This window comes from Drosophila novamexicana, unplaced genomic scaffold (genome assembly GCF_003285875.2).
Source record: "Drosophila novamexicana strain 15010-1031.04,08,12 unplaced genomic scaffold, DnovRS2.1 tig00000644-arrow-pilon, whole genome shotgun sequence".
Lineage (NCBI taxonomy): Eukaryota > Metazoa > Arthropoda > Insecta > Diptera > Drosophilidae > Drosophila > Drosophila novamexicana.
In genome coordinates this window covers 2817932-2835587 of record NW_020824814.1, presented here as the reverse complement: position 1 = coordinate 2835587, position 17656 = coordinate 2817932, and the positions used below count along the sequence as shown (strand labels likewise).

Sequence of the window (17656 nt, the reverse complement as noted above, 5' to 3'; positions counted from 1 at the left end):
ACCGATAAAAAGCCATTTAAATGAAAACTCATTTGTTGTAAACAGTCTACTCAGTTGTGTCTATCGATAGTTCATTCGATTGTTTTTCACCTGCACATGTTACGAACAACGCGCAAAAACAAAAAGGTTTAATTGACAATGTCAGCAGAGCCCGAAATTGCCAAAGATGCAGTTCTCAAGCGTAGCGAATGCATTCCGGCAGACACGCCTCAGGTGCACGGCTACGATTTCAACCAGGGCATTAACTACAGCAAGCTGCTGGAGTCCTATGCGCACACCGGCTTTCAGGCCACGAATCTTGGCCTGGCCATAAGGGAAATCAACAAAATGGTAAGTTGTTTTGCTTTCTGGAAACCACACTACACAATACTATATACAGGCAGTTGGATTGCAGGGCTCAGCCGCTGGGCGCTGAGGAGCAGGATCTGCACGAAACGGACGAGTTTATCAGGCGGCGCACCAAATGCACCATTTTTCTGGGTTACACCTCGAATCTGGTATCGTCGGGCATGCGAGAGACGTTGCGTTTTCTGGCCGAGCATCGCATGATCGACTGCATTGTGACAACGGCCGGCGGCGTGGAGGAGGATTTCATCAAATGCCTGGCGCCAACATTTATGGGCTCCTTCGAGCTTGCCGGACGAGAGCTGCGCGAACGTGGCATAAATCGCATTGGCAATCTGCTGGTGCCCAATGACAACTACTGCAAGTTTGAGGATTGGCTAATGCCGCTGCTCGACGAGATGCTGGAGGAGCAGCGCAGCAAGGGTACCGTCTGGTCACCCTCACGCATCATACACAGGCTGGGCGAGCGTATTGCCGATCCGAGCTCCATATATTATTGGGCGGCCAAGAATCACATACCCGTCTATTGTCCCGCTCTAACCGATGGCAGTCTTGGTGACATGATGTACTTTCACTCGTTCCGCCAGCCTGGCCTGGTTGTGGACATATTATCGGATCTGCGGCGACTCAACACGATGGCCGTCAAGGCAATCAACAGCGGCATGATTATTGTGGGCGGCGGCCTCATAAAGCATCACATTTGCAATGCAAATCTGATGCGCAACGGCGCCGATTATTCCGTTTTCATAAACACGGGCTCCGAGTTCGATGGCAGCGACAGCGGCGCACGACCGGACGAGGCGGTATCCTGGGGCAAGATACGCAAAGAGGCCACCCCTGTCAAGGTGTACGCCGAGGCCACTCTCGTCTTTCCGCTCATTGTGGGCGAGACCTTCGCCAAACGACACTTTAGCCAGAAAGAGGCCACATTGTAATTGTGTATAGAAGTAAATATAGTGAATATGTTCCATAAACGACCATGGAAACTAGTCCAATTTTCTGCTGGTCGCATTCTAACAACTACTTTGAGCCACAATATGGGCAACTGCTCCAGTCTCCAAAGTGTCGTGTGGGGTGGGCGGGGGCACTAAGAAAACTGCCCAAGCAAAGTTGTTAGCCGCAGCGGCTGCATTGGCAGCAGGAAGCCATTAAGCGTTGTTCCCTGTGCGAAGATGTGCAAAATGTGATAAATGCAACAAGCGGCCCATTTTCAACTCCAATGGTTAGTCGCAGCTAGAGCTGGGCGCGTGTCGTGTTCGTGAGGAGGGCATCGTGCTCGTGTCAAGCAGGGCATAGAAACTAAAACAGAAGTTAATATATGCTGAATGCTGTTGGTAAAATTAGCTAATATAACAGTGATTGTATTCATTTTCAGAATACTTCCTTAAAAATGTATATAAAATTGATAGTAGAATAAAACATCGAGGTACATTTAGTCAAATAACTAATTACTAATGTATAAACAAAGATGACAAAACGAAATCTCGATAGTTTTTTTTTTTCAACTGATAAAATAGAACTTATTTTAGCAAGGTTGACATGATAAATAACAATATTTCGTGCGTTATTCGTATTCGTGTCGTGTTGAATATATCGAACCATCTCTAGCTGCAGCTCTAGCCGCAATGCTTCTTCTTTTTTATAGCTGCTTCTACGTTATAATGGATACGTAGTGCACTTTGCTTTTTCGCTCCTTGGCAGTAACGGCGAAAATGCAACTTTTGTATAACGCTTTGACAATAAAACGAAAGTTGCTGTCCTCGCTGGCCGCGGCTGCTGCCGCGACGCCCCCCGCTTACCCACAAGCCGTAGCAGTAGCTTCTCGGGTTTTTGTCAAACGCAAAAAGGCAACTAAGTCGTTGGCGTAATTGCTTGGGGTTTGCTGCGCACATAAATTTTCTACCATGCTTCTGCTTTGGCGACTTTTCACTTTTGTCACATTTTCCCGCACAGACCTCGCGCCCCGCCGCTTTCTGCTTAATAGTCAGAAATTGTTTTGGGAACAATGCATTCGCATAAGCTCACAAATTTGTCATTAATTTTATGTCGGTAATGTTAGTCGCCCTCCGCAAAGCCAGGATCTCAAATTTTATGTTTATGGCCCCCCCCAGCCCCCCTCATCAGTAGACCTAACGGTAAGCCCCTGCTGTCTGACTAAAGTTGTCGCTGTCTGTGCGCGTCATTAAAGCCGAAAAAAACTTTTCGCACAGTTATTTCTTTCGCCGCATTCTTTTTCGCCGCGCTTCGACAGTTGGTGTTACATGTTTTGAGCTATTGTCATGCAGCGCGGGTGGGGAGGGGGGAGAGGGTTGCTGCATTTGCTTTGCAACTTTTTTGCAGCCGCAACTTTTATGTTCGTTTTTGTTCTTGCTGCAAATATGACTGGATCGGTCGCTTGAAGTTCAGCCAACCGTCATGTACTTATTACCAAATGCTCTGCTTTATCAAATTTATGAAAATGTTCGGAATACTTTTGGCAACAAATGAGAGAAAAATGAAATTTCGCAATCGACAACGTTTGAACTTTCGCTCTATTTGTGTCTATTAGAACGTGCTGCAGGTGTGTATCAGGTAGAGGGCTGTCAAATATGGAAGTTATTCCTTTATTTAAATTTCTACCGTTTTGTTTTAGACCTTTGCAAGGACACGTTCGGTAAGCCGTAGAGAAGAATTCTTGGTTTATATTCATAGAAATGTGGCCTAAAAGTAGCTTATGTATATTTAATGTAGCATACTTTTTAGTGCGGGCACTAAATTCGTATTTTAATATTTATTGCAGCATACTTTTAAGCATGCTAGCAAGGTGATTTTCACTATTCAAAATCTGCGTGACACATTTCACTTTGCAAAACCGAACTTAAAACTGATTTATTTACGAAACTGAGCATGCAACTATATTAAATTGATAAATAAAAAATGTTGCATAGCCTTTAACTAGGTTGATTCAATAAATGTGACCTTACTGTATTCTAGTTTTTGGGGCTGTTGAGAAAGTTATATGCTAATATTAAGAAGTGTTGCATACTTTCGTGAGCAACACTTTTATTAGCTTATAGTTCCCACAGAGGGTACGCCCAACTTATGGGACTCCACTGTAATGCATTTCTTAACGTAAGAGAAATAATTGCCTCATTCAATCTGCTCTAAAATAATTCTAATATAATTTCAAATTTAAACGTAAATTAATGCTTAATATTATTGCAAAATGATTGGAGCTACAAATGCAACAGCTCAGCGACTGCACTGTGGGCACGCTCAATTTATGGGACACCACTGTAGAGCAGTTCTTAGCGCAATAGAGAAAATTGCAGTTAACTATAATCCAGCTGCACTTTGGCTGGCACCAACTGCCACAACTTGCGGAAAACTCTTGGCAAGAAAATCAATTGCACTTATTATCCGAGCGCCATTATCGGCAGCCACACAGGCCAGCCCGGATTGTCGTTAAGAAGTGCTTAACTGCATGCTGTCATATCTAATGCCAGCCACACACACACACACACACACAGTGCTTAAAAACTAATTACGAGCAAAGCTGTTGTTGTTGTTGTTGCTGTTGTTGTCTTCCGCTCAGCAGGCCAGGCAAGTGCGTGGCAATACGTTCCAAGTTGTGCTTTGTTTTTGTTCGCATTTTTTTTTTCTTCCGTTGTCCTGGCCAAGTTTCCAGTGATTACGAGCAAATTAAAACTACATTAAAAGTTTGGCGAGTCCAGTTCCTGGCAATTGACAGGCACGCGCACACACATGCACATGTGCAGTGCTGCCAAGTTACGCTTAAAAAACAGCTGAAACATATGTAAAAATAGCCAAAAACTAGCTGAATTAGCTTGCTGAGCGTAAATTGGGAATATAGAAGGCCAGAAAAAGGCTAAGTTAGCACCGGAAATAGCCAAATTCAGCTGGAAATTGTCGAAATGGGTAGCACTGCACGAGACCTTCGGCTTTTGTGTGTTTCTTCACAATTATTGATTTCGGCAATAAAAAATAAAAACAATCTGGCGAACTGTTAGCAGAAATAGTAGAAAATATATAAGTTTGTATATATAAAGGGGCGCTAATTGTCAGTTCCTAACATTTGGTGCTGAACTCATCGTTCTTCAGAAATTTCTCCTTCAACTGTTCCGTGGCGTGCGGCTCACAGTACTGGCACGTGCGTTTCTCGTATATCTCCTTGGTCATCACCTGCCTGGAGCGCTGCACCGACGTGGATGCAGTGGATGGTGCCAGCTGCTCCCTCTCGGCCTGGCACTCGGAGCAGCCGCATGTGCCGCTGCCGGTGCCGCTGCTGCCGGCTCCATTTCGTATGGTTTGGGTCTTGGCGCTGCGCAGCAGCTCCTCGTATGGCGGCATCTGTTTGGCCTGGCAGCTGCTCGCCCTGGGACTGGCCGGGGGGGCTTGGCGGGAATCGGACAAGTAGCATTGACGGGTCGCCGAAGCTGCCGCCTGCTGCTCCCAGAAGATCTGCTCGCGCTGCTTCAGATCCTGGACGTGTGCCTGGAGCTGCTGGCGTGCCTGGATCAGGGCGCGCTGCTCGTGGCGCAGCAGCTGCTGCTTGCTCTGGAGCGCCTCCTGCTGCTGCTTGAACAGCTGATCGTAGAGCATGCGCACATTCTTCTCGCGCCGCTCGCCCGCCTGCTCCAGCATATTGTCCAGCACGGTTTCCAGCCGGCGATCCAGCTCGAACAGCTGTTTCCGTGTTGCCGGCTCATCGTCCAGCATATCCTGCAGGCAAATGTGTAGAAAATTCAATGGTCCACTGGCTGCTGTCCATTCCCGTAGCCGGCGCATGGCCAGCAGCATGCCGCGCTCCAGCCTGGGCAACAGCGGCGGGGCGCGCGGCTTGGGCAGCTCCATCTGAGCCGGGGTCAGGCGCTGCTGCCAGCTGGTGTCGGCCTGCCTGAAGCGCTGCTCGTTCTCCAGGGTGCGCGCGTGCATCAGGTTGATCTCTCGGATTAGTGCCTGATTCTGCTGCGTGAGCAGCTCGAAGCTGGCATCGGGCACATAGCTAATGGATGGCCCGGCGCCGCCGCCGTCGCCGCTTTCCAGGCGTTCCAGCTCCGGAGCGCGCGGCGTAAAGCGATGCGTGCTGTTGCTATAGCCGGACAGATTTGTTGTCAGCGCCGAGGCCGCATCCTCATTATCCTGCACATCCAATTGCAGCTCCGGCAAAGCCAGAGGCAATGACTCCGGCACGGGCTGCTGCTTCGCTTCGTTGACCGGCAGCTCCTGCAGCTGCAGCTGCTCCGCCTCCTCCTCGTCCTCGTCCTGCTCCTCCTCCAGCCTACCTTGGTAGTCGCTAAGCACCTCCTCCAGCTTGCGATTGGCGTTGTCCAGTTTGGTAAAGGGCATGCCCAGCTTGCCCATCTCCCGCAGCTGGCCATACATGAGCAGCATCAGACAGTTCCGGGCATATTTGTCCCGCTTGCCCGCCTTGTGGAAGAGCTGCAGCCAGCGCTGGCTAATCATAAAGTCCGACTTGCTTATCCTATTCGAGTAGACGTTGCACATCATTTGCAGCTGCGACACGAAATGTCGGTCCAGTGAGTTCTCGTTCAATTCACTCATTTTGACCGATTTTTTGTTTTTTTGGGAGCGAACTGATCTACAGTTTTATGTTAAGCCAATTGTTTGAATTTTTACATCGAATCTACGAATTTTTTTATAGGTTTTCGAAGTCCTGTTGAATGTCAGAATGTGAAATATCTATATATTTCGAATAACTAAATAAGCAGGGAGCCCAGGAAGCTAAGGAGTCACAATTTAATGATCACTAAACACGACATCAAAATCTGTAATGCTTAGTTGCATTTTTGAGAATCGCATAGAAAGGTTGTATTTGCATACTGCGCACTTGAACGGGTAAGAGAGTGTAATAGAGAATTGAAGAGCATCTGAGTGAGAGAGAGAGAGAGAGAGAGAAAGAGGAAAAGAGAGTTCGAGTAATAGAAAGCGAGAGGCAGAGAGAGACAGAGAGGGAGAGAGAGAGCAGAGAGTGAGCATAAGTAAACATATAATGGCGAGTGTTACCCTGTTCATAGATAGAAAGCGAAAAAGAGAGAGAAAGAGAGGGAAAGAGAGAGGGAGAGAGAGAGAGAGAAAGATGAGAATGTGTGTAGAGGAAACAAAAAAAGAGTAGATTAAGAGAGAGAGAGAGAGAGAGAGAGAGAGAGAATGAGAGACTGATAGGGAATGAGAGGCAAAAATAGGGAAAGAATATGAGAGGGATTGAGAAAGACAGCAATTAATTAATGTTCTTCCCTCATTTGGAATAATCCAAATACCTTCAATTAAGAGCACCTTGTAAGGATCCAACCGTTAAATTGTTGTTTATTTAATTTGTGCGTCCTTTTTTTTTGTCCTTTTTCCAGCGATGTTAATGAAAATTCAGAACTTCGCTTGGCTCGCTATTTCGATAATTATGCAAATTTCTCAAATTCAAATTTAAAGCTAAGGCTCATTTAACATTCGCTTGAGAATGTTCCGTTGACTGCAAAGAAAGAGTTTTGTGTCAGTTTTCGCTGTTCAGTTGGCAGCTGACTGAGGTCAATGGTATTCCTTGCTCCACAAAGTTTTCGCACCTTTCTGGCCAGGATAATAGCACGAAAGTGCCGCAAATACTTGCGAGACAGAGAGAGAGAGAGTGCGAGAGGGAGGGGGAGAGCGGGAGAGAGAGGCGCACATCCTGCTGCCGATAAGCTGGCAATATCCTTGGCCATGCTGTTTAATTCCTTTGCCGTTGCTTTGGCATTTTTTGTTCGTATATTTTTTTTTGTTTCCACTCATAAATTGCGCAAATTCCTTTTGTGCGCATCAAGAAGAAATGGAACGGGCTCGCTTCTCCTGGTATTCCTGGGGCCGGGCACATCTAATTTCTCTGCATGTCCTGTGCACGCTTATTAAAGTATAAATCATTTGTTGGCTGCCCCGCTGCCGCCCGACCCTTACCAAGTGCCCAATAGGGCACATCAAAAAGTGCAACAAAAAAAAGTAGCGAAAAGCAGCCAAACTAAAGGCAGAAGTTGAGGTTAGGTTCGCAGCGGCGAGGTGTGTAGTGCTGTGGTGTGGTGTGTTGTGGTGGGGTAAGGTGTGGTGAGCTTAGCTGAGGACCTGGCCAAAGTGCATTATCGTTGTCCGGGCTGCAACAAATGTAGCTGAAAACCGCAGCTGAGAGCAGTGCAATTAAATACAGGAAATAATGGCCACCGCAGCAGCTGCTGCCGCCTGTCTGGGGGCGTGGTCGGTGGCCAGAGGAAACGACAGAATGCAGGAAGCAGGAAGCGTACACAGCATCTTGGCCAATGCAGCATAACAATTCTGAGGCGAGCCAAGGCGAAACTAAGCTCGGCTCGGCGAAACTTCTAGGCGCTGCAATAAAAGCAGTTCAGCCTGAGAATCTTATAAGCAATTCTTAAGTGTGACCAGTTAAAGCTAATTGCCAAATGCTTAACTTTGGAGGCGCAAACGGCAGTTGGATTTCAAATGACTTTGCTTTAGGCGAAAAAGAGAGGCCATGCATGTGAAAACTTATAATACGGCGAGTTAGTTAAGTTCGTAATTAGCAGCTATTAAGTGTGACCAGCTAGCCGTAGTATGGCAATATGCCCAAGTTTAATGGCCTTAATTGGTGCTAGATTCTCAATTACTTGTCTCAACGCGACGATAATAAACAATTTAAGATAGTGAGAGGCAAGGATAATTACCGCAAGCTTTAGTTTGTAGGGAAAGATTGTAAATTTCAAGCAGCTGCTTTGAGAAGAAAAAACGGTGAATAGGCGTATTGATAAATCTTAATAATGTGCCCGTTCTTAGTTAAGGATCTTAAGATTGAAGATTAACTAAATAAACAAAATACTGTTATACGGTTTACCGAACCCTCAATTCTCATTGTTGTACTATAAAACTAACCTTAAATTAAACAAATCATGCTTATTTTTCAAAACTTTTGAGAAAGAACTAGCCTTAAAGCTTAAATAATTTTGGACCCATAAGTTCCATTTAGCTAATCATTTTTGCTAGATGTAAACTTTGGGTATATATGAAAAATGTAGCCCGCATTTTGTATATGAAAATATCAAGGGCTTGCAATATTTTCAGTACAGCGGGCATTTATGAATAACAAATATTTTGTGTAATAACAGTTTTTAAGATACAAGACATAAATCCTTAGCTGAGATGGAAAATCAGCAGGTAGTTGCTTCAAACCAGGAATCGAACTTTTCTTGGACTTACAGACTTGATTGTATTTAAATTTCATAAATATCAAAACTTAATAATAGTTATGATTGTTGCTTAAATTTATAATAAACTTGAAGACAAATGAAAGGCAGTTTTTTGTGGTTTCAAATAGAATTTGACTGTAAATCAAGTATTTGTAAATGACAATTGGCTTGGCTTTGAGTTGGGTTTTTTTTTTTTTTTTCTCGTATTTAGTTAGCTAATTTAACTTTTATTTACTGCTTAAACCAACTGTTTCTAGGCAACAGCTAACCAAAAATGTAGAGCAACAAAATATTTGGTATGATCTGCAGCCTGACCTCATGTTGGGTTTGAGCTGCGGTTTTTGGCTTTGCCAGTTCAAAGCGACGAGTGTGTGTGCTGGTAGGGGAGGGGGGGATGCACATAATGCAATTTTCAATTGGCAACCATGAAAATATAGTTTACAGACAACTCGCTCAGCCCCCCCCCCCCCCCCTTTTTATACCCTGAACCCATTAAAAATGGGTATAAGGGTATATTGTATTTGTGCAAAATCCAAAGGTATGTAACAGGCAGAAGGAAGCATCTCCGACCCCATAAAGTATATATATTCTTGATCAGCATCAATAGCCGAGTCGATCTAGCCATGTCCGTCTGTCTGTCCGTCCGTCCGTCTGTCCGTATGTATGAACGCAAGGATCTCAGAACCTATAAGAGCTAGAGCCTTGAATGTAGGTGCTCCTAGTTCCCGCGCAGATCGAGTTTGTTTTCGATAATCGATAACTTACTCCGTTATCGATATCTATATCCTGTTTTGTGGGCAATTTTGGTAAATAATAAGAGCTAGAGTCAGCAAACTAGACATATAGCTTCTAAAATAGAATATATATATGCATTTGATGTTGGAAGAAGAGGGTACAGGGTATCCCCAAGTCGGGAGCTCCCGACTAGAACCTCTTACTTGTTTTTTTTTCTTTTCCTCTGCATGTGTTGGCTCTTAATTGAATTCAATGTGCACTTAAGCGACATCCGTTGATAATGAAATTCTGCTGCAAAATTGTAGACGAAAGTGTTTGGCTCGGACAAAGAGCTGGAAATTCTATATGTATATATTTTTTTTGTAGCCCGGCAAATGCAAAGTTTTGCGTTTGCTGCTTTTCATGGCGCAATAAATAATGCGAAATAAGTAGATGAAATTGGCAGCGAGCAGGAGTCGAGGAAGCGGACGAGCAGGAGGAGGACGAGGAACAGCTGCCTGGCAACGGCAAAGGCGACTTTGGAATCAAATTAAACTGGGCTGAATCCTTCGCGGAATATGCCAAGGCTTGCAGCCAAGGCTGAACGGCACGAACTTCGTGGTGTCTATGGTAAGACCATATTTTATTTGATTTCATTTGATTTGATTTTATATATTTGATTTCGCTTAATGCTTTATTTTACGCTTGCAAATAATCGATTTGTCAGTCAGCTTGAACGCTTCTCCATTTGTCCGACGTTCCGACTTTCAGCTGGAATGTTGGCCCAAGTATGAGCAGCTGCTCCAATATTGCGCATAGCATTTGAAAACTTCACATAGCACGGGAGTACATAAGTTTGTGCACATGTCAGTGCTTAAGCAAGAGTGTGGACAACTTAGAGATACCCTATATATCAGTATCAGTATGGCGAAGAGACTGTTAAGATCAAAGAGTAAGCTCTTTGTTCTTAATTTGAGTGAGTATAAACTACATTTTGCTTAAAAGATATACCCTGTACACAAGCTGAAGTATGAAGAAGCAACTGTTTCGATCTTTTTTCTTAATTTTAAGTAAATATAATAAACAATTGGCATAAAGCTAACTTCATACCAAATTTAGTCGCCATAGCAGCTGTAGAAGCCGAGTTCACCTGGATAGTCAAGGGTTTTCTCGAGAAAAGGCTAAGCTGCAAAAATATTACTGGTTAAAAAATAAATCTTATGCAAGTCCGAAAATGTGTACCAAATTTGGTGCTTATCGCTTGAGTAGTTCCTGAGTTCAATCAGACAGTCCGCCGAATAGGGCCTATAATAAGACCCTTCTTTCGATTTAAGCACAGTATATATGCTTTATCTCGAAAAAACACTTCTTCTGAATGTTACCAATTGCCTATGCAAGTTTATTAAGCACTCTAGCTCATTTGTTTAATGCACAGGGTATTTACATTCCTCACGATTGACTTCGCTTGGAGTTTTATTGATTGATTTTCAATGGCCCGAGCGAAAAGTGAGCGCCAGAGCAACAGACAATCAGCCAAAGCTATGAGCAATGCTTACCAGCTGCTGCCAGGACTCATCGCCTGCTGCTTTAGCTCCGGCTCCGGCTCCGACTACGACTGCGACTGCGACTCCGGCTACAGCTTTGGCTCCCGCTGTGACGTGCCAGCGACCGGGCACACGTTGCGTATGCTCAATATATATTGTGATGATGGCCACGTAGATGGTTGAGTTGAGCTGCCGGCTTGTTGCCGGGCAAGAAATTCAAGCAATGATGAAGTGTTTTTATTGTGTTTATTGGCATGCGTTTTAATGAAGCACAACAGCTGAAGGAAGGACAGCGGAGGGGGGCGGGCCCTGTCAACAGTCGGCATACACAACTCTATTAGGGGCCAATTTTCGTACAAGTACTAAATATAAATATGGTTATGGCAGTCGAAACTTTTTTCATTAAAACTCTTGAAACGCAAAAACCTAAAGGACCAGCTGGGCTAAGTGAGTGCAAAATGTTATTTTATTGTCAACAAGCAAAGTTACGAAAACAGAATCAACGAGCGGCGGGGAAGCGGCTGGCGAAGACCCAGAAGGACGAACCAGAGAGCTGAATTGTTGCGCTGCCAAAATTTATTTAATATGCAATATAAACAGAGCAACAAGGAAAACATGACACGCTCATAAACTCATTTGAAGAACAGTAAAGCAACAACAACTGCGAGCTCACAGCTGCTTGTTTTTTTAAGGGACAGCAAGGAATTTTTTAATAATACCTCAAGGATTTCACAGTGCAGACACCAAGGATACCATGAAAATCTACATAAATATTGTTGTTGCTGTTGTTGTCGTTGTTTGTGCTTTATGTCAAAGTCACAGCTAACCCACAACTGTGCCCGCAACTTTTTTCATTAATTTCAGAAAAACGAAGAAATAAAAACAACAACACAAATTATCCCACCGGCTTCTGACGCATTAGCCATGGCGATTAAGCACGCCCTCAACTCTCCCTCCAAAAAAAAAAGTCTATAAAAATATTGCCACAACTTTTGCCAGCCTGCAGTCATTATCAATTTATGCCCCGGCGGAGGCGTCTGTCGGGTTCCGCAAGTGTGCATAATTTTTTGGTGCCAAAATTGAATTGATTAATAAAATATGGCATCCGGTGCAAAATAGTCGGCCCCAGCATTAACCCCCATGCGCAGCATTTTAATTTGGTCTCACAGCTTGAAAATGCTTGAAGTACGCATATTTATGCCAACAAATAAGAAACAGTTGGCAATTCTTTGACTAAACCAGAAACAGGCAAACTGAATGACTAGACTACTCCGCAGGTATTTCTCTTTTGTTATTTTTTGTTCACATTTTGCTTGAAAACTATTTTTAATTAAGATTTTATTCTTTGTCAAAATTCATGTGAAAATGGTACCCTCAAATATCCTATATAGACATAGGTCAAATTTCTAAATTTATGAAGCACGCGAGCCTCACTTAAATTTATAATTTCTATGCAAATATGTACACACGTATGTAGCATGCATACATACATATATAAATACATACATACATACGTCCAATGTATGTAGCATGCATACATACATATATAAATACATACATACATACGTACAATGTATGACAGACATACACATATACATACATACAAACATACGTAAAAACATGCATACATACATACATACATACATACATACATGCACACATACATACATACATACATACATACATACATACATACATACATACATACATACATACATACATACATACATACATACATACATACATACATACATACATACATACATACATACATACATACATACATACATACATACATACATACATACATACATACATACATACATACATACATACATACATACATACATACCTATTTACATACGCCTCCTGCTCCGCCCCCTTGGTCCACCTTCTCCATGTTCCTCCGGCTCCTCAGCTTCCAGCATTGAAGCCGCCTGCGCCTAATTCATAGGCGAAGCCTGCGTGCCTTACTTAAATTTTTGAGAATCGAGGAGGAGGGCAGCTTTAATAAATACGTTTTCTAATTTTAATTTGCCGCGCAACAAGACAAATTGGTCTGCTATTGGCATAGAAGTCAACTTACATGCATACATATATACATATACACACACATACATACGTACATACATACATACATACATACAAACATACATAATTACATAGAAACATTAATACGTTCTTTCATGCATGTATTCATATATGCATACATATATATACACATGCATACATGTATGCATGCATGCATACATGTATACAAGCATACAAACATGCATACAACCATGCATGCATACATGATCTATCATATCACTTAATATTATATAGTATTCTATCTTAATTAGACAATTTATTCTTGACATAAATATTTGACAATGTCTAGAGCTTTGCTGGATATTAGTTATGTTTCCATGGGATGATTTTTAAAAGTTCTGTTAAATGAATTTTGACTAAAAATGTTTTCTTTGATTTTCTCGCATGTTTTCCGATCTGTCGCTTGTAACCGCAGCTGCGACAGCGGATTCTTTGACGCTGCGAGTGCATCCTGGCCAAAAAAAAAAAGAAAAAAAAAGGGAACAAAACGAAACAAAAAAGCAAAAAGCATGCATATGCATGACGCATGCTGTTAATGGCATTTGGCGAATGGGGAACTGGCCAAAAGACAAGTTGCTTAAAAAATCAACATCAAAAAACAGGCGAAGCTAAGTGCTCGACTCTGTAGTTTGGTTGCCACAATCGCATCTGGAATGCTCTTTGCCGTGGCTTGGGGAGAGAGAGAGAGAGAGAGCTGCAGCCCGGAGAAAATGTGGGCTAAGACCTAGCTGAATGTTGGGCTCAAAGGACGCAGCACAATATTCGCATAACTTTTGCTTTCCGCTTGAAAGTCGCTGCCGCTGCAGCTCCATCCAAATGCCGGGCATATAATCTCTGACCCAAATCCCCGGAGTCACAGCCAGCGCTGGTGTGCGACGCCTTAAAGACCTTAAGCAAACTGTGTCACCTGTTTAGAGGGCGCGGGGATGGCAAAATAAATATTGGCACTTGCCTCAATAAAAGCGGGTTAGGCTAAGTTCTCCTGGCCTGGCAAAAATGGGTCACAAGTCCGCCCGGGGCGCGGGCGGCTTAGCATTTGACTGAAGCAAATATGAAGCTCGAAGCTAAGCCAAATAATTGCGACCGAAAAAACATGGCTTTCCCTCATCCTGCCAAGGGAAAATGCTTTGAAATTTTAATGGCATTTAAGTGAGTCGGGTGGGCGTGGCACTTGCGCTTGAATTAACAAATTAATGCAAATTTTGCGCACAACAACAGCCGCATGTCTGGCCACGCCCCGCCGCCCCCCCCTACAACACACTTGTGCTTAGCCAACATCTAATGAATATTTATTAACATTTTTCTTGCCAGACGCAGCTGGGCTTATTTTTTTTGGCTGTAAGCAGCTGCATTTCGATTTGCTCGAGCTCTAATTTAATTGCAGCGGCATAAGGACAACACGACAAGGACATCAGCGCAACATCCGCATCCGCTTCCGCTTTGGCACAACATCCGCAACAGCCGCTGACAATCGCATTAGAATGCGCACACCTTGATGGATGAGCGCGCCGCCGCCGGCCGAAGTTGCCGTCGATCAACTGTTACCTGTGCGGCAGGTGGAGCCCGGCTCCGCGCGGGAGTTGCCGCTTAATGCACTCATTTAATTGCATTATGCCGCAGGTCCTTGCATTCCCCCGGACTCCGGCTGGGCTGGGCTGCTGGGAGTGGCATGTGGCAGGTGGCAGCTCCTTGCCTGTTACCAGACAGTTGCCGCACTTAACAACAAGCACAACAACAATGTTAAAGTCATCATTTCATCGACTTGTCGAAGCCTTAATACTCTTGTGGACATAGTTCTTCGAAATGCTTTTACGGAACAGCTTTATATCCGACTGGTGAAAGGGTCCATAACAAGGCTTGGCTAAGTAATTGCTGAGTTTGTTGAAGGTATTTTGAGTAAACAGAAAAGTTTTTAGACAGTTTTCGAGCAATTACTATTGATGCCATATTATATAGTAATCCAATATAGATGACATTTGCTTTATACAACTCATAAATGCCAAGATTTCTCGAAAAACATATAAGTTCTTCCTTTAAGAACTCATTTTTCTACCGATACTTCCTATAGAGATAAAGTATAATATGATAGCTATACTTATAGAAAAATGTTCCCTTAATGTGAAAAGCGTGATAATGCCAGATCTAGCTAACATATCTTGAAAAATATGTTCCAAACGTTTTCTACTGATACTTCCTATATAACTATGTGATATAGAGTTATATAGATCTAGGTCTAGTTGTAAAAAGCACAAGGTCTGCTATATGATATAGTAGTCCGATGTAGATAAAGGTTGCTTAAAAGTAGGAAACATGATAAAACTCGTGACAAGATTAGGTAAGATATCATGAAGAACAATATTTTATTGTTCCAACGATTGTTCCTATATAAGATATATAAGATATGAATGGTAATCAAATGTTGATTTGGATTAAGCTTAGATGCTGGAAGCATATTGTGGCTCATAATTGGACTATTTAGTTATAATTTTTGGAAAAATCGATAATCTTTATATAGATAGATAGATTTGATATCATATATGATATAGGAGTTCGATTCGACTTGGACGGATCAGAAAACCGTCTTTAGCTTTAAAGCTGAAAGTTTCAGTTCCCATTGCAAGAGACGGACATACTTAGTTTTAGGCACCTCTAGTAAACACTTCTCTTCCCTACCTAATGCATAACAATGATAACAATGTGATATTACCCCTTGTAAGGGTATTCACATGAACACTGCATTAATTTGCATATGAAAAGCAGCTCCTTGGCTCCTCAGTCTGTCCCCTTGACTTTAAATGAAGTCAAGAAGCGGCTGCGGCTAAATGAAGAGCACGAAATGAATGGAGGCGGGCCACACCGAATATTTATAATCACAAAGGAAAAAAAAAGTATAATTGCAGTTGTTGTTTTTTCAATTAGAGCACACCCACGCGGATCTGCCAGCATATATTGCACTCAAATCCTAAAGCAACCGCATTCGGCCACATTTTGCAGCTGCTCCAGGTCCAAGGCGTGGCCGTTGCGCGGCAGCTGGACACAGCAATCGATGGGCAATGGGTCAACGGGCTGATCCTTGTCCAGCGGCTGACCCTTGTCCAGCCAATCGATAAACGCATTTGCGCCAAAATTGGACATTCGGGTGCGCAGCATGTGATGGGCCAGGGCGGCCTCGTCGTTGTTGCGATACAGAATGAGATAGATGTAGCGCTGCGGCTGATACTCGTAGACGGAGAGCTTGATATAGTGGCCGACCAGGCGCAGCTCCTGGTGCACCTGCAGCGGCGTCAGGTGGTTGACATTGTTCAGCACCAGAGTCTTTCGATTGCGAGATTCGCGCACCTGCACCTTGAGACGGGCCACGCGGAAGCGATGCTGCAGGCTGCAAAATACCAAATTAAATAAAATATATATTTATGTAGATTGTTGGGATTTGCGTACATTTCCAGGGCAAGCGCCTTGTGCTGGGCATCAATGTACTGCAAGTAGGCATAGCCACGGCTGCAGCCGGAGAAGTCGATCTTGAAGCGGAGCATATAAACGTCGCCCAGTTCGATGGCCACCTGCATGATGTGATCCGGCGTGCTGCGCTTGTGAATGCGCGTGAGAAACAGCTGTAATGTTTGTGGCACGAATTAGTACTCAAAAATGTTGCATTATGTTATCAATTGTGGTACACCTCGCCGGCGCCCGATTCCAGATCGGCGAGCCGCTCTGCGGTCAGGGTCTGGCATGTTGTCACATAAATTGTGCCATTTATTTGACTTTTGCGATATTTGTGCTGCAAATTAAAATCCATTTTGAACAATGCTGAAAGTGCAAAACGCGTGCGCAGAGCTTGCCTCTCATTTGCAGTGTTGCAAAACGCAGCACAACCGGCGTTGCCAGCTTGAATGCAGCAATGCTGCCAGAAGCTTTTTAGCTGGCTGAGGTCAAGTGCTGCCCAGCTTATGTGTGTTAGCAGCTTATAACGCAGTGCTGCCCATAGCCTTTTCTCTGTAGTCATGCTGCGGCGTTGATGACAGTGCTGCCAGTCTAAATTTCAAATGCACGCATTAAGCAGGCAGTGCTGCCAGTTTGAGTTTCAAAGGCAAGTGTTGCCACATGGCTTTTGAAATTGCAGTTGTTTTCGAATAAGACTAAATAAAGACTTGCCAAATAGCTGTCGCGATTTCTTCTTTGTTTTGTATTTGTGGGCACATGTCAGGCCAGGTTTTGCCTTGTTTTTGGACAGGTTGTGCGTGCTTTTTTCTAGCTCACGCTTAACAATATAAATTAATGCAGGCCACACACAACTTTGGAGCTGACAGCAGCCACAGACCACAGCACCTACACTTGCTAGCTCTTGGTTGTCGTGTTGTTGTTGTTGTTGCGGTCGGGCCACCCACTGGCAGGCTTCAGTCTGAGACCCAACCTGCTGCTGCACTCAAGTGGCTGCCGTTGCTGCTGCTGCTGCTGTATTGCGGCTGCTTCATTTTCCTAATTTATACGCGCGCAACGCTAATGAAAATTTGCGTGGCAAGGCAAACCACATGCTTTGTTGCTGTGAGTCCATCCTCCTGCCCTGCCCTGCTGCTGCTGCTACTGCTGCTCTTGTGCTTATTGTAAATGACATGGCGTTGGTTCTGGCACTTCAAGGTGCATGGCACTCGTTGCTCCACTTGAGCTCCTGCCACGTTTGCCTGCGGTTGGGAAAGTTATGCGTAGTACGCTTGGAGACAGCCATCATAATCCTGTCGGGGCCTA

General features: G+C 43.9%; 3 protein-coding genes across 3 annotated transcripts; 1 reads left to right on the top strand and 2 right to left on the bottom strand.

Annotated features, from left to right (window-relative positions):
* Window positions 1–90: 90 nt before the first annotated feature.
* LOC115762948 (probable deoxyhypusine synthase) lies at window positions 91–1346 on the top strand. Its single transcript, XM_030705334.1, has 2 exons — window positions 91–330; window positions 384–1346. The coding sequence occupies exons 1-2, from the start codon at window positions 139–141 to the stop codon at window positions 1278–1280; spliced, it is 1089 nt and encodes a 362-aa protein (XP_030561194.1). The 5' UTR covers window positions 91–138; the 3' UTR covers window positions 1281–1346.
* A 3004-nt stretch (window positions 1347–4350) lies between these two features.
* LOC115762810 lies at window positions 4351–6036 on the bottom strand. Its single transcript, XM_030705168.1, has one exon. The coding sequence runs from the start codon at window positions 5908–5910 to the stop codon at window positions 4414–4416; it is 1497 nt and encodes a 498-aa protein (XP_030561028.1). The 5' UTR covers window positions 5911–6036; the 3' UTR covers window positions 4351–4413.
* A 9699-nt stretch (window positions 6037–15735) lies between these two features.
* LOC115762678 lies at window positions 15736–17071 on the bottom strand. The gene is made up of 3 exons (XM_030704992.1): window positions 16590–17071; window positions 16352–16524; window positions 15736–16292 (listed from the first exon to the last, which is right to left on the bottom strand). Exons 1-3 carry the CDS (start codon window positions 16914–16916, stop codon window positions 15869–15871), a joined length of 924 nt encoding a protein of 307 aa, XP_030560852.1. The 5' UTR covers window positions 16917–17071; the 3' UTR covers window positions 15736–15868.
* Between the last annotated feature and the right edge of the window lie 585 nt (window positions 17072–17656).

Excerpts from the sequence above, each read along its gene's own strand:
- LOC115762948 (XM_030705334.1), top strand. The coding sequence starts at position 139 with ATGTCAGCAGAGCCCGAAATTGCCAAAGATGCAGTTCTCAAGCGTAGC. Across the intron at positions 331-383 it reads TAAGGGAAATCAACAAAATG|TTGGATTGCAGGGCTCAGCC; the intron begins GTAAGTTGTTTT and ends ATATACAGGCAG.
- LOC115762810 (XM_030705168.1), bottom strand. The coding sequence starts at position 5,910 with ATGAGTGAATTGAACGAGAACTCACTGGACCGACATTTCGTGTCGCAG.
- LOC115762678 (XM_030704992.1), bottom strand. The coding sequence starts at position 16,916 with ATGACTACAGAGAAAAGGCTATGGGCAGCACTGCGTTATAAGCTGCTA. Across the intron at positions 16,525-16,589 it reads TGGAATCGGGCGCCGGCGAG|CTGTTTCTCACGCGCATTCA; the intron begins GTGTACCACAAT and ends CAAACATTACAG. Across the intron at positions 16,293-16,351 it reads AAGGCGCTTGCCCTGGAAAT|CCTGCAGCATCGCTTCCGCG; the intron begins GTACGCAAATCC and ends GGTATTTTGCAG.